The 24,749-nt window shown below is 41.3% G+C and overlaps 1 protein-coding gene across 1 annotated transcript in view; it reads left to right on the top strand.

Annotated features, from left to right (window-relative positions):
• The window catches only part of LOC137995661 (uncharacterized), a 2,392-nt gene extending 853 nt beyond the window's left edge, over positions 1-1,539 (top strand). Inside the window, exon 2 of the mRNA XM_068841185.1 lies at positions 375-1,539. Within this exon, the coding sequence (XP_068697286.1) occupies positions 375-1,539 (1,165 nt within the window). The remainder of the gene's footprint in view (positions 1-374) is intronic.
• The last annotated feature ends 23,210 nt before the right edge of the window (positions 1,540-24,749 follow it).

The raw sequence follows: 24,749 nt of genomic DNA, 5'->3' as shown, positions 1-24,749 counted from the left end.
GTGGAACAAAAAGTATGAAACAAAGATTAACAAATAAAAAGTATTCCTAAATATATTTCGTGTTGATATGACTTCAAACCACTAATTTTACTTTTTATACCTACAAACCAACATCTCTTTAAAACAATAAACAACAAACAAACAAAACAATAATAATGATGCAAAGAATACAATGTATGTGCTAGTTACTCATCAGTATAAAGGAATCAAGTGAGTGTCAAGTCTTCTTCAAATACATCTAGTTCCTGAAAATGAGCTCGAATACAGTTTACAGCACATGAGGGCAATAGAACCCTTACTTCTTTCCCTTAAGCCCCCCAGTACCACCTTACTAACTGTCTGTATGCAACGTGTCTATTCTTTTTTTAATTCAGGTCCCTCATAGACATATCTGAATTTCAACGAGTTTTTTTTTTACCACCAGTAAACCTTGAAGCCACGAATTTGGCGGATGAGTGGAAGCACTGGCTGGAGGCATTTGGAAACTACAGGATTGCTACGAAACTTAACAAAGAAGAAGATACTGTACAAAGGGCGACTTTGTTAAATTTAGCAGGGACGGGAGTGCAACGTTTTCTTTCCGGACTGTCTGGAAGTAAAGAGAAATATGAGGATGTGACTGCAGCGTTGACTGCACACTTTCGACAAAAAAAGAACAAATGGGCTGAAAGATACAGGTTCAGGAAGCGAGCACAGAAGGAAAATGAAACTGTAGATACATTTATTGCGGAGCTGAGAGTCCTGAGCCTTTCTTGTGACTTTGGAGAGACTGTTGAAGATAATATTCTTGGTCAAGTTATCGAGAAGTGTTACGACGGTTACGTACGAGAAAAACGTCTACAGCAAGGGGATACCCTGACACTGGAGAACGCTCAAATGCTGGGAAGAGCAATAGAGCATGTAAAGAAGGATACGTTGCTACTTGGAGGAAAGAAATCTCAAAGATTCCCAGAAAACAAGTACGACAAAACGCCTACATTATCCAACGCAAAAACAAAGCGCTGTTTTAGATGTGGAAGGGATGATCATCTAGCTAATGATGACAAATGCCGAGCTAAAGGTGCTGAATGTAGGAAATGTAAGAAGATTGGACACAACGCAGTATACTGCAGATCGAGTGGTGCAGAGAAAGAGGAGCGCAAGGTGAAGACTGTACAGCAGACATGTCAGGATACAGATGAGTACCACCACGAATACGTTTACTTTGCTAGTAAGGAAGGGGGACTCGACTTTACGATTGATGTTGAAATTAATGGTAAACCCGTAGAAATTATCATTGACACTGGTTGTGCTAGAACCCTGCTTCCAAAACGATGGTTTAGAGATAACATAGACAGTCCCCTGAAACAATCAAGTGCCAAGTTTTCGGCATTTGGAGGGGGAGAGCTCAACTGTTTGGGAACTTTAGAGGCAAATGTGAAATGTAAAAACCTAGAGATCGTGGAGCCAGTGTTTGTAATTGATGTTGATGGACCACAGTTACTGGGGAGGAGTGCTATTCAGGCCCTTAATCTAATAAAGAAAAGAAAAACTACGTGATTATGCTGATAGGAAACGAAGGGCTCGACATCATGATCTGGTAGTGGGAGATGTTGTATTTGTGGCAACCTTGACCAAAGGGAAGTTGGCCCCCAACTTCAGGGGCAATAAGTATGTAATCCTGAAGCAGAAAGGAAGTGATACCTTTGAGCTGGTCCAAGTGAAGACCGGGAAACGGGTGATCCGGAATGCAAAATTCCTTAGAAAGACTCCCCTGCATATTGACGTACAAAGGCAGCATGAGGCTGAAGAATGGGAAGAGCCACAGCAGCATGCCCCACAACAGTTCGAACCACCAGAAGAGGCAAAGCAAACCCCTAAGACTGTAGAGGTACCTGTGACCTTGCCAGAGGAAGGAGAAGACCAAGACACTAGAGAGTTCAGGCGCTCTGCAAGACAACCGAAACTCAAGAGAGACACTGATTACCTCTATTACTATATGGTACAGTTGTATCAAATGCACATCATGACATTGTTATTGTTGTTGTTTTTCATAGTTAGGGTATAGTACTTATAGTAGGTTATGAACTGCTGGACTGTTCTTTTGTGGTTAGGTTGGGATGTAGTGTTGTGGGAACCCCCCCTGTGCCAGAATGCCAGGTTACTTGGAATTGTGTGTGTATGCATGTAATGGCGGACACAAGGAGAATCATGAGAAATGTTGCGTTAATCCAGACTGCAGACTGCAGACCAGGGGTAAAATGCAGACTGAGGTTATAACGTAATTGTTGAAAAAGCCCAAACCCCTTAGAAATGCTAACCTTAGGCCTAATTAGGCCTAAAACAATATTTAGGCTTAACTGTTAGCAGTTCTAATGGGTTTGGGCTTCTTCAACAGTTAAATTATAACCTCAGTCTGCATTTTACCCCCGGTCTGCAGTCTTCAGTCTGCGTTTTACACTGACCGATAATTTTATCGACTTAGGGCTTTTACGCTGCTAAGGCCAATTTCTAACCTTGAAGTAAGAGGATCCTTGACTAAGAACTTAAACGGGCAGCAAAGCGGCTACATGTCGGGCGGCCTGATAAGGTTTTCAAAGTACTCCACGTCCGGTAGTCTAAACATTTTTCCAATTTCGAGTAAATCTCTTGATCTTTCCGAGAACGTTGGCGCTTGGGACGCTGTTCAGCTTCTTTATCTTTCAGTTAGACACGGAAAAATGTATTCAGTGTTTTGGGTCTTATGACAACTTCAGGTAGCATCATACACACTCACAGGAATCTTCAACCTGGAATGGGCTCATGAGAAAGAAGAAGCATGTTGAGGAGGTTTGTATGTAGTGTCGATCATAGGGTACATGTAGTTAAAATATTCTTTCCGTTGCTGGACACGCAGACACGGCATAAAAAATTATAACGAACACTGCAACAGCTATCCGTCTAACAAAAGAATATTTAATGGACTTTCTGTCGTAACCAAAAATCTCAAAGTAGATCCCCCAAATAATCAGCAAGAGAGTGAACTTGAGAACAGGAACTGCACGAACAGGCCTCCACACTGGACGTATGGAAAAGTAGGGAAACCTGGAATCGGAACCGGAATCAGAACCGGAACAGGAACAGCAACCGGGGTAAACTGGGAAACACTGAAAACAGTTCGGGGTGAAATCTTTCTCGATATATAATTCAAGATGACGTCTCATCTATTGTCATCATTGTCAAACTGGGAAACTGACTTTAAACTAGACGGGCATGTTTAGGGCCGATTCAATATGGAATAAAGAGCCGATTTATGACACGATGCCACAATAAGGTGTATTCAAGCTTTTGTATTTGTCACGTGATGCAAAAGAAAGAAGGCCAATCGGCCTGGAGCTCATCTATGAGGGACTAGAAGGGAACAACTGGTACCTCATTTTGAGAAATTAGTTTCTCAGACCCGATTATTTTAAGATTCGTTTGTTCATTGTTTTGACATTGGGATCGCAAATGTCCCCTTAACAGCAAAATCATTGTTGGTGTTATCTACTGTCGTTAATGTCCAACCCGTCGCATTAGCTGTCGATTTCAAAGGGTTCTTTTGTTCCTGTGGTTGGCAAATTTAAATAACAAAAACACCTTTTGTAAATGGTGGGTTTAAACTGCAGGTTGCAGATCACTGTTTCACCATAGCTTAAACAACTAATGCTAACATTGGGCCAAAAAAATTATGTTTAAACCTAAGGTAAGCACTTTTTGTAAAGGTATGGGTTGCTTCAGTTATGGTACGAAATTTACCTGCAACCCTAACCTGCACTTTATACCCTCCGGTTTGTAAACAGATGTCTTCCCTTTTCAAAACCTCCTCTCTCTCTTCCTACTACTTATTTGATCACTTTGTTACTCAGGGTGCCAACAGAGATAGTATTTCCTGTTTGTTACTTGTCTACAAATATTATCCAGTAACTACACGATGAAATGATTGAGAATAAACAGCTATAAAAAAAAACACTGGTTTTTAATCAAGTAAAGCTATGATCCTCGCAGTTATGAACGCAATTTTTGCAAATTGCGCAAAGAAGCCTGAAAAATTTAGGACTTCGCGATACCGGTGCGATGCTCTAACCAACTGAGCTATGACGCCACTGACGTTGGGAGCTGGTCATTTGTGGGTTCCAATGTTCCCGTGAGGAATGGGTCAACGATGAAATGATATATGAAATGGATCATATATGAACTGCGGATATGAAATCAAGTGAAGCTACGATCCTCCCAGTTATGAACGCAATTTTTGCAATTGCGTAAAGAAGCCTGGAAAATTCAGGACTTCAAAGGAGTTTGAACCCGTGACCTCGCGATACCGGTGCAACGCTCTAACCAACTGAGCTATGAAGCCATTGACATTGCGTTCATAACTGCAAGGATCATAGCTTCACTTGATTTCATATCCGCAGTTCATATATGATCCATTTCATATATCATTTCATCGTTGACTGGTTTTAAAATCACTTATGTTGATCTGATTGTGTATTTAATTCATTTGGTACATTAATATATTGTAGGTAATTGTCACGTCATATTAAGTGATTTGTAAACCTTTTAGTTCATACTGATCAGTTACTCCACACAGGGTTTGGAAGTTTTGCACTAAGTTGTCCATACAAGTATCTACGAGTATGCATATCCTTTTAGGATGACTCTTACCATAAATATCTCTAGTATGAGAGTCAAACACCTTAAAATGCCTATTATCAACACAGTAAACAATACTGACAGCAATACAACCAAATGTCAAAATAACGATAGTTTTCTTGTAATACTGTAACCATTGTTGGTAGTTAGCAGTAGAAACTGTTGTTTTGCTAGTTGTGACAAATTGCTTCATGGTTGATTGGCAATATGCATTATTGGGGAGCAGGGCTGGCGTAGTGGTGAGAGCACTGGCCTTCAACCAATGTGGCCCAAGATTGATTCCCAGATTCGGCGCGGTATATGGATTGAGTTTGCTCGTTCTCTACTGTGCTCCGAGAGGTTTTTCTCGGAGTACTCCGGTTTCCCCTTCTCCTCAAAAACGAACATTTGATTTGATTTGTTCGGATTTCAGTTGATTTGTATTACTATCATTATTTGTTTTACATCATCAGGGTTACTTACTCTTCATATTGTAGTATATTAAATAAATGCACATAAGCTCATTACAACACATTTTTTTCCAGCATTTTGTGCAGATAGAACAACATCCCCTTGACTATATGGTGCTTTTACTGTTTTAGTGGGATTAACATATTACATAACAGGGCCAGGATTTTTCTCTATATCATTACAAAGCCTGTACTTTGTGCAATTACTTTTATGAGGTAGACTCTTACACTCGCTATACAGGTAACCACACAAAACCACCTTAAGTGTCTTGAGATATTTCTGTCGATGTTCATCTGTCCTTGGATTGTGAAATATCTCAGCAGATACCTATATCTCAGAAAAGACCTTACTTTTCTTGTTCTAAAAATTGCTTTTCTTATTTTTTGTACAAACCTGACACTTGTTTTGCATGTATTTAGCTTTGGTCTAGCAATATTTTTCATAAGAAGATGAACTTTCGAGGACTTTGGTATATATTTCCTAAAAGGGCGCCATGCATACCTCTGTAGTTTTCTGCTTTTCTGATATCTGCTTGGTTCACGATAACATCTGTAGCCATGACACTTACCCATAGACACTCACGTTAAACACGACTACAGTTAAAGTATAGTAAGTATACAAACTTTGTATAACGAGATCTGAATTTTTGCATTTTTATTGACACGATACCATCATTATGTTCATCTACACTAGTAAAATTGAGCGTTTTTTTAGTACATCACAGTCATCAAGACTATTTACCATGCCTTCGACAAAGCACTTGCAAATCCATTCGCAATACAAACCAACATTTACGATCGCATGTACAACAACAGCTGCAGCAATTAGGTTCGCTAAATCAAATCATCTGTTACAAGTATTGAGGTTAATAATGCGCCGATCAAATCGAAACTTCAACCACGGGTATTTGACTATCCTCTGTGCCAGGGGAGTAGGACATTTGACCTTTGCCTGCGTGGGATGGGGAAAATTGAACCGGAAGTGTCAGGTTCCAAATGATTTTTTTTTCGCGCGCCGAAGTCTATTTAACAAACTGATGTCAGTTTGTCATGAGTCTGGCCTGTTATTGATCATGAATTTCGTCATAACATTGTCAAAGTAGCGTTGGATCCATAGACTACTTTGACAATGTTACGACGAAATTCATTGTCAATAAGATGACAGACGCATAAAAAACTGACATCAATTTGTTTTTTACAATGACAAAAAGGCAGAGGGGTCAAAATTAAGTCAAAACACGAGAAGAACGCGAGATAAAAATGCGAGAAACTTCAATCTGACGCGAGCAATATCGCGTCATTATCGCATAAATTATAAATTTATGTGTCTGTCCGCTTATTGACAGTAAAAATTAGCTAATGAGCGCGCGAGAATTTTGCAGTCATGTTAAAAAAACATTGGACGAGATGGAAGAGTTTAAAGGAAGAGATGTAGCATTTGTGAGCGACTGGCTTACAAAAAAGGTCTTTATTAACGACAGTAGGAGCCGGTGACGATTGTTCTTTAGTAGGATATGAAAGAATCCGACGATAGGGTAGGACATTTGAACACCATCTTGACCCGAGGGGGCGGGGATTTGAACATGTTGAATGATCTAATCTTCAAAAGTTAAAGTGCCGGGGGGGGAGGGGGGGGGGGTTTGGTGGGTGTTGAAGTTTCGAGTTGATCGGCGCATAAAAACAAACAAAAGAATAAGGATATTTAACACAAGAGGTGACCTTCATTTGTTATGCAGGGGTGTGACCATTTGCTCCATGTTGCGTGGTACTTTGTTACACATCTTCAAAGTTTTCATCGCTTTCCTATCGAATTCGTCGACCGACTGTCAAACCAACGAGATGAACTCAACCTTGTTTCTTTATTGCAAAGTAGAACAGCGAACGAAGTAACAACTATGTTGACAGAATCATGTGAGTTAGAACTTATGTAACAACCATTTAACCGCTTACGCCTGACCGGAACTGACTATTACATTCCTCTTTCTCTAAAAAATGATACTGGCTGGATATTAAATAGCAATACCATTGTTCAATTGAGTTGAAAACTGGTCAAAATAAATGGAGCAAGGTACGAAATGCATCCAAAATATAAAGTGTTTGTGTGACACATTCGTTTGAGGTTGAAAGCCTAAATTCAGTTCAAGTTAGATGTCCATTTTGGAAGGTGGCTTGACCACTCTCCCACTTTGTGTCAAATAATAACCTCCAGGGCTACGGGAACCCGTTGCTAGGGCTTCTGGTTCCTGGTTTAACTTTGTTAGTTGGGTGGTACCAGGGGTTAAACTGGATGCTTGTTCAGAATCTGAGTGAGCTGCCCCCATGTTTGGTCGGGCAACGTATAGTCTTGGCCACCGTAAGCTCTGTGTTAGGCGTGAATTGATGTAACTGATTGTTTCTCATGTCAAAACTGACATGTTTGGATGATTTTGTGAGGTATCTGTCGTATTTGTGATCTGTTCCGACGTAGTCCATTTTCAGTAGACACATTATAGGATCGCGGGGTTCCCTCGGCTTTATTGGTAACCGTGGCCGCCCTCCACTCTTGTGTTTTGGACGGTTAACTGCTCACCTGGGGTGAGGCTGGGCAGAACATGGGTATGCTGATCACGGTAGAATTTCTGAGATGCTTGCCTTTTTTGGAGCCTGTGAATGACTTCATCACTGGTGTGATTATTTTGGATTCTTCTTGGTAGGTTGTCCTGTATCTGTCGCCCTAAGAGCAGCTCTAGATCTGCAGGGGATGGCAGCTTGTTGTCAATTGGAGTCGACCTTAGGCAAAGAAGGACTATGTTTGGATCTGGGTTGGATCTCTGCGCCTTCTTCAAGACTTTCTTAACAATCTTGACCTGGCTCTCAATAGATAGTTGGGTGACCTTGTCACATGTTTGAATCCATATTCTTCTGAAAATCGATGGTAGTGACCCTGGAGGTGAGGTCCATTATCTGATCTCACGATTTGTAGAATGCTGTGTTCAGTGAAAATCTGCTTTCTTATGTCCACAACACATTTGCTGGTGCTCTGGCCCCTTGGAATTTTCCTGACAAACGGGTACTCGGTATAGTAATCGGCAACCAGAACGTATTCAGCGTTGTCAAGGTAAAATAAGTCAGTTCCTATAGTGTGCCACGGTCTAGGTGGAACCTCCGTTTGTAATAGCGGCTCTCGTGGTTGGTTGGGCTGGAGTTCTTGGCACAACTTGCGAGATTTGTTCATTTCTTAAATATTCTTGTTGAGGTTTTTCCAGAACGCTGACGTGCGTGCTCTCAACTTTGTTTTCTCTGTTCCTTGATGACTGGCATGAAGCTTGGCTAAGATGTCTCCTTGTAACACTTGCGGGATTATAATCCGGTGACGTTTCATAATTAAATTAACCTGTCTTCAATTGAGAGCTCCTCTCGATAATTCCAGTAGGGTCGCAAAAATGGAGGCAGTTCTTTGATAGTATTAGGGCAACCGTTGAAGACAACCTCTTTGAGAGCAGCTAGTTTGGGGTCTCTTCTTGAATTTTCTGCAAGTATCCATTTGAGAATTGTGGGCATACATCATGTATTTGAACATTCAGATCTGGTATGGGCATAGCCTTATCAGAGAAGAGCCTTGAAAGGGCATCGGAGCAGCATTCTTTGTAGCCTTGGGGGTACTGAGACTAGGTTTTTCATCTGTATAGACTCCAGGTGGTCTGATTCTGCCACAAAACTTCGGCCAAAGAGGTAGGAGTGGAAACGCACGCATCCATACACCACAGGAAGGAGTTCTCTTTCTATATTGGCATATCGTGATTCGGTGTCTGTTAGTGTTTTGCTGGGAAAGGCAATTGATTTCTGGTCTTGTATCAGGGTAGCCCCAAGGCCTGTTGTGGAGGCATCAGACTGGAGGATGATTTGTTTTGTTGGATCGTAGTACCCCAGTGTTGTTTCAGCGCCGATGGCGTTCTTGATATGCTGGACTCCAGTCAAATACACTCCTGTCTTTGACAAGTTCTCGTAAGGGCGAAGTCAGCGTGCTGAGGCTGGGAATAAAAGGACCCATGTAGGTTGCTAATCCCAGTAATGCTTGACGTTCTTGTTTGCTGGTAGACGGTATCATCGTCTTCAAAGCTGAAACTGGCTGGATCCCGTCTGCGCTACAGATGACACCGTAGAACGTAATTTTCTCCTGCTTAATCTTGCATTTGTTTGGTTTAAGCTTTAGCCCCGTGGATGTGCATCTGTCCATGTGGTTATCGTGCTCTTCTTCTGAATTCCCATAGACTATGATGTCGTGGGCGATGCCTACTGTGCCGTTACACCCCTGGAAGGTCTGATCGATCTTGGCTTGGAAAACATATTAAGACATTTTTAAGCCAAAGGGCATTCGCAGAAATCTGTAACGGCCAAATGGTGAGTTGAATGTGGTTAGGTAGCTTGATTCTAGATCAAGATTAACGTTCCAATAAACACATTTGGTATCCACGATGGAAAAGAATTTGGCACCGGGTAGCTTTGGTAAAATTTCTTCTAAGGTAGGGATGATGTGGTGTTCTCTGCGAATTGGCTTATTTAGGTCCTTGAGGTCAAGGCATATTCTCAGTTGACCATTGGGTTTCCTGCGGTATACCAGACTGTTCATCTAGGCAGTTGGTTCGCCTTCTTTGAGTTTCATGATGATCCCATTTGACTCCATGCCATCCAGATCGCGTTTTATGTCCTCCCGCAGGCTCAGTAGTGCGCGTCGCTGAGCATGGACAGCTGGGGGTACTGATGGGTCCATAGTGATGTGGTATTGGCCTTTAAATTTTCCGATTCCATCAAAGCAACGCAGGTATTGTTTCACCGAGTCATCTTTGACCATTTATTGGTACGTTTTTCTCGTTGGCATGGTCAGTGTTTTGTGCCGGGCTCTTTTGTAAAGGGCAGTTCAATGTCACAAGGATGATAGCTGGTCCTTCTGCCCGTCTTCCAGTGAATTCGCATGTGATCGCACATTTACCATGCTGTTTTATCTTAGCCCCACCATACGCTTTGAGCACTGTAGGTGACTGTTGAACAGATTCAGGTTTGGGAAAACCATCTGGAGTGAGATATTCTGGGTACATTCGGCGGTCCCGTGTCTAATTTGGCTTTTTAGTGTTGTGGGGCGGTTGCTAAGCCTGTGTAAACCAATGCCTACAGTCACGAATACTTCGTCTTCAGATAGGTTTCTTGGTGCAATAGTATTAACTGTGATGGATTCAAAGGTAATCGTTTCAAATTGATCGTCAAGTACTCTTTCGTCTCCGTCTCTTCGATTTCTACTTCTGCTTCGTTGGTCTCTGCTGTTTGAGAGGTGGCGTGGTCTGGAATTTGCTCGATTTCTCTGTCGGCCTCTTGTCGATGTCATTCCTTGGGGGTTAGAACGGCAAACTTTCGCCCAATGGTTGTCCTTGTGGAAGTTCATGCATTAAGATCCATATGCCGGGCACCTGTCTCGGGGTCTCAAGGGATGCTCGAGAACGCAGTTATTGCATTTCATTTTCATCGGTTTCTTGTCGCTGCTGTGTTTGTTTACGTTTCCTTTTATGGCGTTAATATCCTTCTTTTTGCTCTCAAGCTGTTCTAGTTGCGACGCGGTGGCTTCGTATGTTCTGCAATGTCGATAGCTTCGTCCAGGGTAAGTTGTTCGCCTTTTTAACAGTAATCTTTCTTGAATTTTCTTGTGTTTGTTGCCAACGATGAGCTGCTCGATAAGTCGCTCATCTGATTCAATCTTGTCTCTGAATCTGCATTTGGAAGCTTGATTACGGCAACGAGTCAAGAAATCATCGACGGATTCTTCATTCTTTTGTTTGAATTGTTGTAGCTGATATCTTGCTAACCTATGGTTGACTTTTGGCGCCACGTGCTCCTCGAATCACTCCCATATTTTCCATGGTTTATTTCTATCTTCGGCGTCGTCCCAGGTCCAGCTGTAGTAGGTTTCTAATCCTTGCGTGCCAATCCAATTAGCAAGATGAACGAGGCTTGTTCTTTCTCCGCTTTCCGTAAGTATGGCCCGCTGAAAATTAGGTCGCAGTTCTGTTTGAGTTTAGCTAATTCATCTCGCAATTCTGCCGCGTCCCAGTTCATCTCTGGGGTTTTGAATCCCGTAGCCATTGTTGTTCGGTGTGTTAAACCGCTTACCGACAAGAAAAACGAACGGAGGATTTTGACGTGGTTCGGTTTGGTTTACTGGACTTCTGAGACCACGTCAAACCAACGAGGTGAAATCAAACTGGTTTATTTATTGCAAAGTAGAACAGCGAACGAAGTAAAAACTATGTTGACAGAATCATGTCAGTTAGAGCTTATGTAACAACTATGTGTAGCCGCTTACGCGTGACGGGAAGTGACTATTACACCGACCCGTTCCGAAACCGCTCCATATTTTTTAGTGTGGGCCTACCACCAATGATATGTGCATTTGTCTGCAATATGAGCGTGGAAGGCATCATCCTTTCCATGTTGTCTTCGATGGTTTCTTTCACAAAAACTCAACGCTGTCGCGATGCCTGTCTCCAGTTTCCACAGTCTCCGTTAAGAACGCCTGGCATGATTAGCCACTTTTAGGGTACAGACGACGAACGACAACAAAGGAGGATGACGGAAACTGCATTTTTAGACTCAAATCTCACGGGTTAAGCCGCGTGCAAATGCACTGGATTTGTCCACTGTACAAGCTCTCAACATGTTGAGTGTTTGTTGAGGTGTTGTTGAACGGGGTGTTCAAATGGCCTCAGCAATGACTCAACATGTTGAGCATTCCGAAGATTTCACAAAGGCTCGTGTTGAATCATGGCTGAGAATATTAGGTATATTCATCTCCTCAGAACACGAAAATGCTTGACTGCTTTTCTAGCTAGTAAGCGAACTCATTGATGAGGACAAAAAGTCAAAAAAACGACGTGGTAAAACAAGAGCTTACGTCCCATAAGCATGTATTTTTCTCCAACAAATCAATGAGCTTTTCCATTTGTTCCTCCGTCCATTTTCTTGTCTTTCCTCTTTTAGAATTTTTGTCATTTGAACTTTCCTGTAGAACTTCTAACTCCTGCGACGCCATCTTGTAAAATGTTCGACATGTTTAAACTCCCAATGGATATGCTGGGCACTGCGCGTGCGTGGGCTCAACATGTTGAGCGATGTAGTGCAAATGCACTCGACTTTGTTGAGCCACACATGGATGACCGCGAAACAAAGGAAATGTTGAGCCGTGTTGAGCGAAAAGTTTGACCAGTTACAAATTTGACTCAACACCGCTCAACACCTCTCAACAGGGTGTTCAAATGCGCTCAACTTGTTGAGCTCCACATGTCGAGAGCTTGTACAGTGGACAAATGCAATGTATTTGCACCCGGCTTTAAGTTGCTTTGTGTGTTGAATTTGCATGACAATGAAGCATTCACATTTAAGTGATATGGAAATACTTGGAACAAAACTTTTTATTCCCACAAGATTTGAAATGGGTACAACATTGAGTAAGCCGAATTGGTCTATTGAGGAAAGAGAGAAAAACATTGAAAGCAGAGATCAAGACAGGGAACTGCCACTTGATTGATGTGTTACCCACAAGAAAAGTCCGAGTCTTACTTTGAAATAGTCCTGATAATAAAACACCTGATTACTCTTGAAACTTGGGTTATTAATCACTGTTCTGGCAAAGGGTGAGCCTAAATTAAATACTTACTGTTTGATAGCACTACTTCAAAGTAGATGGCACTGATGGCGAAACTACAACACAAATGTCTTAAACAACTGATTTGTCTTTTAATAATCATGTTAACTGTAATTTTTAATAACACTACAACAATGAAAATATGTAAAATAAAACACAACCAAACCATCTGGAGGCTTCCCCATATAGAAATGAATATTTGAGTACAATAATTTTCAAATGAACAATCTAACAATGTACATTTAACAGTAGTTTTGACTCAATAGTCTGAGTGTCTCAATGCTTCAGAAGATCAAAGGAGTTTGTCTATGGTTGAATTACTAACAATGTTCAATGTTTATTGTTACTTACAAAAATTTACTCTATGGAAATGGTCTATAATTAAGCTGTGTGAAACAAAAAACATGCTCCACATTATCAACGAACTTTTGAAGACAATGATGAAATGTAAATATCAAAATGGTTCTAATCTAAACTTGAAATGCATGTTGTGACCGTCGTAACATGTGTGAGAGTTAAACATGCACGATATATTGAACAGTACTTCTCTAACCAATAACAAGTCGAGAAAAAAAAACAATAAAGCATTAGTGGGCTTTGTATATGACACTGATGAAATTAATCAGTTTGAATTACAAAGCCGAATTCTTTGTGCAGTTGATCGCTTTGAGCAGCTTCTAGTCTAGCAAGCTTAACAAATACATCTTCTGTTGCAAAGTGTTGGTTTTTTTTTAAATGATAATAAACATTCTGTGGCTGGACCGAATAGGTGAGGGCACCCTCTTTTTGGTTACATTCTCAGCTCTTCGCGGCACAAGACAACATCAAAAGGTGCAGGGGGTACCACATCACTTGACTGGCCAGTTGGCTTAGGCCTGAGTGGATAGTCACAACCGTAACACATGTAGGCTTTTGTGTCTTGTTACCGTTGGCTAGAACCCACTGGCACCTGTAGGCACGGTTGACTGCAACTCGCTGGCCAATTTGCCAAGGTGGAGACCAATCCGTGACCACGGCGCCTGATGAACGCTCTTCAGTGACGGTTATCCTTGGTCGGAATCAAGTTGTGTCCCTGGGAGAAGACAGGCTTCGTCGCGTACCACTCTGCCCTGGTTTCTTGCCAGATGAAGAAGGCATTCCTTCTGTTGCTGTATTCAATAGTGAAGGAATGGAAGAAACGGTCCCGGAGGCACTAACTCCAAACGCTTTTGACAACGGAATCTTCTGGAACTCTTCCAACTTTTTCTCCTTTTGGTCTTTTGACATGGCAAGCCACCTTTCTACCGGTATTATCAGTCGACGACACTTTAGACAAATCCTATGGGGCCCCTCGTCTATCAATACCCGGTTGACGTTCCTTTCTTGTTCCTCCGCCATTTCCTTGAGTTGCTGAACGCATTCCGGCCAACTAAGCTTTTTCTTTTCCATAAGTGTTTTGATGCGATTGTTCATTGACTCGGGGTCGTTGTTCAAAAAGAAGCCGTCGTCATACTCGGTCTTCTTTCTTACACTGGCGATTATCGTACCTTTCATGTCTTCAGCGACCAAGTGAAGAAAGTAGCTGTAAAACAGGATGCTATCCTCACTGGTTAACTGCCTGCCTCCAATTCGCGTGTTGTCCAGACCGGATACAACGATACAAGGATCGCATCAAACTCATCGCGACTGGCAACATCAACAAGGCCAAGCTCTTTTCTTGTCTCCGAGCCAAATATATTTTCCAAGAAAAGTTTCTCGTGAAACAGGCCAATTCCCAGGTCTCTCATCTTACGTCGGATATCTTTCCCCAAGTGACCTTTGCAGCACAGCTGTGTAGCGGTCGGGAAAAAAGATGAAAATCCCTTTCTCAATACAGCGTCTCTGTCAGACCCCAATCGCCAGAATGTTGCTCAGCTCATCATCGAGGGAAACAAGCGACGAACCAAAAACTTGAAGCTTTATGCCTTAGTTTGCACGTGGACCACAGTTGGCCCAAATAATGTAGGTTCCTTGCTGTATTGCCTATCAACCAGAATTTTGTGCTTGTACGTCGTAGGGGTAACAAAGACGTTTCCAATATTGAATGTCGTGTCTATGCACAGGACTGTCGTTGTACAAAATCGTACTAAATCGTTAAGCTGTGAGTCACTTGCTACAATAGAGGATGGCTCTGGGGTGACTAGGACAAAGAGGAACCCTTAAGGAACCCCCCTGTTAATGACAACAAACGCTGTGATCGCATCGTCAACAACTACTCTTTGTTTTCGATTATCCAGAAAGCTTATAAACCAGTTGATGATAAATGGGTTAATGTTTGTAGACTTCAGCTTGTCACAGATCTTGTCACTCTAAATCTTGATACAATAGAACTTTTTGCTGGTTATGTTCTTTATTTCTTTTCCCATTCAATTAAATTGAACAGGAAGTTTGTAAATCACCTCTTTTCATCTGTCTTATGGCATAAACCTGATCAAGATCCGGATCGGTTTGGAAATCCTACCAAAATCTGGTAACTCAATGACTTTTTGGTTCATGGACCATCACGTTTCATGCCTGTACAGAGAATTTATTGCAGATTTGCCTCTGAAAAAACTCTTATAGATGGGGAAAAGAAAATGGTCACTGTTCCTCTGGATAGCAACTCTAGATGATGAAACAGTAATATTTTATTACTCGGTGTACTGACTCGTTACTATACTCAAGCGTGGTTTCGTGATCTGTATATTAGTAATAAGTAAAGACATAATTTCATGGTATAAATAAGCACTTGCATATAGATCGCTATTTAATTGCTCTTCACAAGCATCTGTCGCAACCAAAAATCCTCATAAAAAATACAACTCATCACAAATGAAGACAAACGATAAACCTTTTTTACACACCTATATTTCGACTCCGTACAGGAGTCCTCATCAGGGTAAATGACAGTTGCCCTGCACGCGTCATACTATTTTTTACAAGCTTCAAATAAAACATCCACGCGCGCACGCGTGCTTCAATTAACCGTTAACTCTTCTATACGCGCGCGCTAACTATATCAACAGCAGTCCACGTACGTCTGGAACGCCTATTTTGCACAAAGAAAAAATCATTGTCATTCAGTCCATTCGGATGTAGAGTCTTCAGTCTATAAACCCATTGGCCCTCCTTCTCTCGCAGCTGTTCTTCGCCATTAACCCGGTCTATTAATTGAATCTCCACGTCACTTAGTCCGCTATGTCCCTCACAGAAATGTCGGAACAAGAGATCATCAGCCACTTTCTCTCCACTTTGGAATTGTGGAGCGCACATACTGCAGCGAGCATTTCTTACACGTGATTAGATAAACAACATTACTAGAAGTACAGTTAAGGTTGTAATTAATTGAATATCTTCGATCGTCCTGTGAGCTCTTAAAATGACTGTTCTCATCCATGTATTTACAAACTTCACATCTTCTCTCCGAAAATTTCACGGTTCCTAGGAACAAATTTTTCGACACTGGACAACTTCTGTGGAAAACTGTAATTGCCCTGAGCGGGATTTGAACCCACGACCCCCTGATCACTAGTCGGGTGTGATCAGTCAGTGGTAGTTCACTGCTAGTGACTACATCGTTGGATTTCCGGCCTTCTTCATACACACAAAAGTATAATTAATTAGCTGGTGGCCTGTGAATAAACTTCGGGTGATCCGATGTAGTCCTGTTCCTGAATGTTAAACATTGCCGGGGAACCCCGTGGCTAACCAGTATCTTCACTGATTGCTCTGTTGCCAACAGGGTTGTCGTGATGGTGCAATGGCTAGCACACCTGACTAGTAACCAGGGGGACGCGGGTTCGATTTCCACTCACGGCAAATATGTTTTTCATTCAAAAGGGATCAGTCAGTGGTAGTTCACTGCTACTGGCTAGTGACTACATCGTTGGATTTCTGGCCTTCTTCATACACACACACACACACACACACACAGAAAAAAAAATGTATATATAAATTAATATAATATATATTTTCTTTCAAACCTCTCTCTCTCTCTCTCTCTCTCTCTCTCTAATTATTATATACCAAGCTATTTACATGAAATTATACGTTTCACGTGTTTTTAAACCAGCTTCTGCTTGCGATAGAACGTGCATGCCGATTTTCAAGAGATTTCCATAAAGATATGGCTTTGTAGCAACTGGACTTACGAAGAAGTTCTGATTTCGGCTTCGGTAACAAAAAGGTCAATTTCCTTCAATCTATATTCGTACAAACAATTAATAGTAAACCAGTTGCTTCGGGCTTGGTTGTTGATGGTCTTAGCGGCTCTACCCCTGAAGATTCGCAGCCATTTATGAGCCTAATGGTGTCGCAGTCAGTTTCTCTTTATTCCCCCAAAATACCTGCTGACTAGTGAATGTTTTCGTTAGTGGAGAGGAACCCCTTCTTGTAAGGAGGATTCTAATGACAACATCATTAGGGAAGCCACAAAGGTTGCTAGCGAAACTGCTGCTATTAGTATTAAATAAGCGCTTGTTACATATTTCACCTAAGATGTATTTCCACGCCCCTTAGAAAACTTGGCCTGGTCAAATTTTTTGTAAGAACGGGCTTGAAAGGGTAACTGCGTGGTCAAAGTCCATATTATGGCCAAATTGGTATGCGTGTTGCACAATTTTAGAATCGCCGTCGCAAACACGGACAGCTCTTCTATGTTCACGAAGCTTGGTGGCAAGAGCTCTATCCGTTTGGCCATAATATGCGAAATCGCAATCAAGGCAGTTTACTTTGTATACAATACATCGAGACTGAAACAGGGTTGGTTTGTCCTTTCCACTATGGTTGACAAGGCAGTTGACTATCACATTTGACTTTTCCTGGAGGCTTGGCATTCAAAGAGAGACCAGAATGCGGGGAATGAACATATAGAAATTCCTGACATTTATGTTTCACTTGCATAATGTTCTTCGTCTCGCGCAGAGATCACGTGTACTCAGGCTTGTAGTCAAGCACATACGCAAATATGAACCGTTGAAAGAAGCTGTCCCTTTTTTGTCAAATTCAAACCGAGGATGACCGAAGGTTTTCGGTCGAAATGTCTTTACCAAGTTTTTTGAGAACGTCGTTTGACGTTCAAATAAGTCAGTGTCCAACATTTCTTATAGTCATTACGACACAAGATACTTTGAATGCTTTTTCGGCCTTTTTTCGCTCGAAAAACTGTCATAAATGCCGCTTCGTAAGTCATCCGCCGTAAACGCTTAGAATTTGATCATGTAACCTGATAGGTCACACGTGTGTACACCAAGCAAAGTAGAAAAAGCGGACAGTAGTGCAGGTGAGAGCAGTTCGAACTCGGGGTCCGATTTTCGGATTTTGAGGCTTCGATGGAAGGCAAAGATAATGAAAGGGCTTTGGAGCTTGTTGGTGAAATCAGGCCCTGGCGATTTGAACCGCCAGGAAGAAATGAAAATCGAGCGTGCGACTCAGAAGAGGATCAAGAGCCAAGGACGCCGCGGCCGCCTCAATCAAGAAAGCGACGAATGGTCAGTGCATTCAACTCATTGTTTCTCAAAATCAATCGCGGCTAGATTAGAGAATACCCGTCCACTCATTAGCACACGAATAAGGTGCATTGTTATTAAAGGGCAGAAGGCAATATGAAAATTCAGTTGCTTATTAAATATAGGAGCGATGAAGTAAAGAAAATTTAAATGTGCTGAGACTCTTGAATTCCATGGGAGCGATGTGTTTTTATGCTACACGCACTCACCTTCCAAAGCTTAGGTTTTAATACGCTGAAAATACAAACATACGAGTTTGTGAAGGTGCTTTAGAAGGATTCATTTTTGAGAGTAGCTCTCCACATGATACATAAATTTAAGTGAATTTATGGCGGTCGGTCACGTTTGCGCCCGTCCCTCGATTTTTATCATTATCTTCATTATCCTATTTCTTTCCTCGCTTCTCCTCGACAGCACCAGCAAAAATATCATCTGTGATTCAAATCGCCGTACTTTCTTTCGTCGAATTTCGTCGCGGTGTCAACAGCGAAGGTTTCCCGTTTGCAAATGGTCTAAACGTGGCCAAACGACCATGGCGATGCCTGACGTTCGAGGCGTCTTTGCGGTTATCTTATTCTCCTGTCTGGAGACATTCACCCACAACCTGGGCCCTCCACACGAGGAAAAGCAGGCAGCAACGAAACTACAAATCAAGGCAATAAATCGACCAGAAATCAAGCAACGAAGAATCGAAAACATCTCATGTCAGGGGCACCCAACGAGAATATAGCTCAAAACCACTTAAACACAGCATCGTTAAACATATTTTGGTATTTAAACGGCAGATATAGGCATATTTTTATCCCCTAGCTGAAAGTCTAGTGATCCGAAAATTATTGGATCAAGACTTACCCTTTCGAAAATTTCAGCCAGAAAAAAGGGTCCCGAAAATTCTAGGTGACCTTTTTAGGTTAAAAATCCGTTAAAAATGGGCAATTATACCATTTTTTAGACGTTCTAAAATCCTAGAACAGGCGGCAAGCAAGAAATTTTACATAAAATGTTCCGAAAATTCTAGATCTCAAATCCTCTTCCGAACAGATATTTTCCGAAAATTGACGTTGGGTGCCCCTGTCATGTCCGTCGCCCATCTTAATGTACGCTCTGTGGCGTCTCGCGAAAATTTCCACCTTCTTAAAGACATGATTATCAATAACAAGTACGACATTTTTACAATTTCCGAGTCGTGGTTGGACTGTACAATATGTGACGCGGATATTCTTATTCCAGGATATACGACGTTCGGGCAAGATCGAAAGCTACACAAGAGAGGTGGCGGATTACTTGTTTACGTAAAAAAACATTTATAAGGCCTCAGTGATTGAAAAATGGTCCTCAACGTCTGAATCCAATTTTCAACAGCTTTGGATGAATGTACAGTATTAGAAAATTAAATGTTTTCTTCTCTGCACAGTTTACAGACCACCGGATGCCCCAATAGATTTCTTAGAAGATTTAAGCAAGACGTCTGTTTACTCTTTGCTACACGGCTTAAATGTGCTAATCCTTGGAGATCTTAACTGTAGTGTTCTTGCAACAACTGATCCTGGGGGTCGCGCGCTGATCAACTTTTGCTCGACTTTTGGCGTAACACAACTCGTTAAGACCGCAACAAGAGTAACCGAAAATTCTGAATCACTCATCGGTGTTGCTCTGACTACGAACGAAAATATTATCTACGCTTGCGATGTGTTACAGTCTGCAATTAGCGATCATAGTTTGGTGAGCTTAACACTCAAGTTTAAGACACCAAGGCCACGGAAAACATTTGTAACCACGAGAAAATATAAAAATTACGATCGCAATGGCTTTATTGACGATTTGGCAAATGTTCCCTTCCATATAGCTAATCTTTTTAATGATCCTGACGATCAAGTAAACGCCTTTAACTGCCTTTTTCTTCAGGTCTTGGACATGTGTGGCACGAGCACGCCCTAATCAAACGAATCAGGATAAATTCAAGGCCTAATCCATCCATTACACAAGAGATCAAAGGATTAATGAACACGCGTGATATGTGGCATAAAAAGGCGATGAAAACCAACGAATAATTACACTGGAATGCTTATCGCGTTTTTCGTCAGGAAAAAAAGAACATGTTCGTTCTGAAAATTTTAAAATCGAATGGAAACTCCAACTCGATCTGGAAAATTCTTAACCGTTGTCTTCCAAAGAAAAACGCGGCAAGATTTCCGCACAGGTCCCTACTTCATTATGCATACACTCCTTTGTTTCAAGAAAACAATAGCGATAACAATAGACGTCCTTTGGGACTGTGGCGCTTTGTTCTTTCTTTTTAGAGGTTTTTTTTCTAAGTCTATATGGACTTAAAAAAAGCCGGTCGAACTTCTGTCTGAAATACGGAAAATCGAAAAGTTTTTCCTGCAATTTCGGCACTTTTCCTGCAATTTTACCCAATTTTCAGTTTAGAATAAGCGCAAGAAGTGGAGTTTCAAGCAATCGTTGTAATAGGGTTCAGATTCGCAAACAACAAACAAACCAAATAAAAGTACTGTCATAAGAAATTTAATGGCTACCTGCTCTTTTTAAAATTCGCCGAGACACTGCAAAGTGTATATTTTCTTCCTTTCCTGTATTCAGGATCACGAACGGTGCATTTAGTGGGATTTTGCGATTTATCGCTCTTTGTAGAGATCGGCAATATGCTCAATGATACTTCCAAGTAAATAACTTTGGTAGAGATCCATGGATGTTCCCGTACGAGGCATACTTCGTTTCACTCCCCAACATGTCTTTTCAATTCCCTGCTGTGGGCTCGTTTGTCTGGGTCGACGAAGTTTAGGCGATGGTTAACTGAGAGATGATGTTAGCCCTTGTCTTGTAGGCGGTTATAAACTTTCCGGCCACAGGTAGCTAGGGCTAATATTTTTTCAAGGAAAGTTTACGGTCAGAAAATTGATACGTGTTCTGGCGGATTGAAGGCTATCCATTCCAGTTTTTTCTTGAGCATCGCGAAACAGATCCATCTCCCGATGCGGCACTTTGTCTTTGCCAACTGACTGCGTTTTCACACAGGTTTTGGACACGGAAGACGAAAGTAAATTGTTTTCTTTGCACCACTCTATGCACAACTCTGGAAAGGCTATAAAGCAGGGACAGTTTCCAAATGATCAAATCTCCCATTGCTGTGACGCTTTTACTTCGGTAGCCATCTTGATTATTACGAAGACACTAAGTTTGCTTCAAAAGAAGGGAAACATGAAACGATTTTAATTGCAATGAACTCGTGCATGAAAGTTTCCCATGAGAGATGCACCAATCAGACTTTAAGCGTGGTATACTCTTCCACGCAGTGAACTTATAAGTGTGCCGCACGCACGGGGCATGAAGGAAAAGCAGGTCACAGTTCACAGCAATACTGGAAACCTAAAACTATCACAGGGACTAACCTTAAGCCTAAACAGTGCCTTTAGTCGTAATTAGGGTTACGGCTAGCATTATTAAAGGGATGGGTTGTTTCAAGAGTAGTAAAACAGAGATCTCTTAACGGTAACCTACAAGTGTAAGTTCGATTGTAGGTGCTCGGCGCGGCACGTGTATATAATTACGTATCATTGTTATGTAAATAGTCAGCCAGAATTCGAAATAAAAATCATTTTCAAGGTGTGAATTAGCAACTTGACACGTTAGCTCAGTGCTAAAGAACAGGGACAAGTAATCCAGAGGTTTACAGTGGGTCGGAGTTCAAGGCAAGCTGCCTGTGACATATCATGGGATAAAATGGCAGAAAAAGCCGAGCGGGATCTGGAAATAAGAAAAAAACTAAGGGAGAGAAAGAGGAAGGCTGGGACAAAAACGAGTAACGGTGTGGGGGATGAAGGGAAAGGCGAGACGGAGGGAGGGAGAGAAAAGATGAGATCGTTTTTATTCACCCCGTAAGTACAAATTATCCATGTATATATTCGGTTCTCTTGGGTGTACGTATTGTTCTACAAAACAATAGCGCGAATGAATAATTAATTTATTCTGCATGCATAATGAAGTAGGGACCTGTACGGAAATCATTCCAAAAACGCTCCATTAGCCGCTGTTGACAGCTTTGATAGCCACGAATCTTGCTGAAGAACACAATCTCAACATTCGAGGCACTGAGGGAATTCATCCGTGTGAATCCATTCCCAGCTCTGGTCAAAATAATACTACCTTGTTTACGTTTCGCTCCATCACTACGGGCGATGTGCAGAGGATTATTAGGAGTTTACCGTCTAACAAAGCTCCCGGTTGCGATAAAGTAAATGCAAAAATTCTTAAAGATAGTTCACCAGTTATTGCTCCTATCCTAACTAGTCTTATAAATGACTCCTTTTCTTTGGGCAGTTTTCCACTTAAATTGAAGAAAGCAAAAATCGTTCCAATCCTTAAATCAGGGGACAGTGAGGAACCTGCCAACACAAGACCAATTTCACTACTACCTATTTTATCTAAAGTATGTGAAAGAGCAGCTCACAAACAGGTTGTCAATTTCCTCGACTTAAGCATTATAATTCATCAAATGCAAAGCGGAAACAGAAAATTTCACTCAACCGAAACCTCATTACTCTATTTCACAGACGAACTGCTAAATAACATGGATCACAGAAAGATGTCTGTTATTGTTCTCTTGGATATGTCCAAAGCTTTTGATAGTATTCGACATGACTTGATGTTGCGCAAACTTCGCAACGTTGGTTTATCGGAATTAGCGCGTGCCTGGTTTGAGAGCTATTTGTCACAACGTCAACAAGTCGTTAAGATTCAGGATACCTTGTCCAGCCCTCTACCCTTAACAGTCTGATCCATCTTGGGCCCAGTACTGTTTGCATTTTATGTAAATGATCTCTTTCGAGTCCCAAAACACTGCAAGCCTCTGGGCTATGTGGATGACACAAAACTCTTCCTCGGGTTCCCGTCAAACAAACTTCAAGACGTTATCTCTGCTGTAAACGAAGATCTCAAAGAAATAATGAGTTGGTGTTGTAGAAACTCATTGCTCATCAACCCTGATAAAACAAAACTCCTTTATGTGGGCGTTCCCCAACTAATGAGGACTTTACCTGCCACTCTTCCAAGTGCCACAATATTGGGAACTGAAATCAAGCCTGTGACAGTAACTAAGGACCTGGGAGTGCACATTGATTGCTATCTTAACTTTAATGAGCATATCACTAAAACTGCATCTGACTGTATGTTTAAACTAACGAAAGTCAATAGGATAAAGCATTTATTGGATCGAAGCACTCTAATATATCTCATAAATGCTTTCGTCTTTTGCAAACTCTTTTATTGTTCGACAGTCTAGAGCAACACAAGCAATGAGAATATTAAAAATCTTCAGTTAGTCCAGAACTACGCTTGCAGGATTGTAACTGGCTTGAAAAAGTACGATCACATTACAGAGGCCCTGAAGTCCCTTAAATGGCTTAACGTAAAGAAAAAACTACTCTTTAATGACTTAGTCATGGTTTATAAATGCATCAACAACTTGACTCCTAACTATCTCTGTGAACGATTTAAACAACGTTCAGAAATTTACCAAAGAGATACAAGGCAAAAGAGCGAGCTTACGTTACCAAAGTGCAGGATCGCGGCTGGGCAAAGGGCTTTTGCCTTCCGTGGGGCCCAAAGGTTTAACTTTTTACCTAAATTTATCAGAGACACGGAAAGCCTAAGTGGTTTTAAAAGGAGAATTTTAAGAATATTTTTAATTCGTAACATCTGAATTTAATACTGAAATATAAGCTGTTATATATATATATATAGAAAGACAGTTATGAGTGCTTCCTGAGCCAACAAAGATGCCAACCAAAAGGATTACAAGGATTCACAGTCCTGATTCGGTAGATGATAAAAAACTGGTTAAAAAGGAGGACGAAAATGGACAACTTTTGGTTTAAAAACTATAAAAAAATTTAAAATTTTATAATACGTTTCGGTCTTTCGACCTTCTTCAGTTACAAAAGAGTCGGTAGAAAAATCTACAACTTAAATAGGGTTTTACAACAATGAATAAAAAACGGGTTACATAACAAATTCAAAGAAAACAATCATGGGTACAGAAAAAAGTCAATCAGATACAACAAATGAGAACAAAAATACTGTAAATGGCGACAAACATTGAGTAATTGCTTCAGCGCAATAGGATCCCCATCAAGGGAATACATAAGGACTTGTTAAAAATTCAGTGTTAAAAAACACCTTAAGAAATATGCAACAACTTGCCCTAAGTCCGCTAAAGTCAAGTATAGTGGACGCGATTCTTTGAATGGAATTCTTGTCTTTTATTCAGCCCAAAAGGTGAAAGGGAAAACAACTGCGCACTCCAGTATGCTTCTTTCGCGATGAGTAAATTTTCAGTGTTCTCGGACGTACCGTTTTGAATTTGGTCAATGCATTGAAATGTAAAGTCCCATAGCACATGTGGGGTTCGGTTAAAGTGTGAGGCGACTTCGCAAGTTTTTTTGTTTGTTTTCATAGAAG

Source organism: Montipora foliosa, chromosome 3 (assembly GCF_036669935.1).
Source record: "Montipora foliosa isolate CH-2021 chromosome 3, ASM3666993v2, whole genome shotgun sequence".
Lineage (NCBI taxonomy): Eukaryota > Metazoa > Cnidaria > Anthozoa > Scleractinia > Acroporidae > Montipora > Montipora foliosa.
This window is presented reverse-complemented; position numbering and strand designations above follow the sequence as displayed.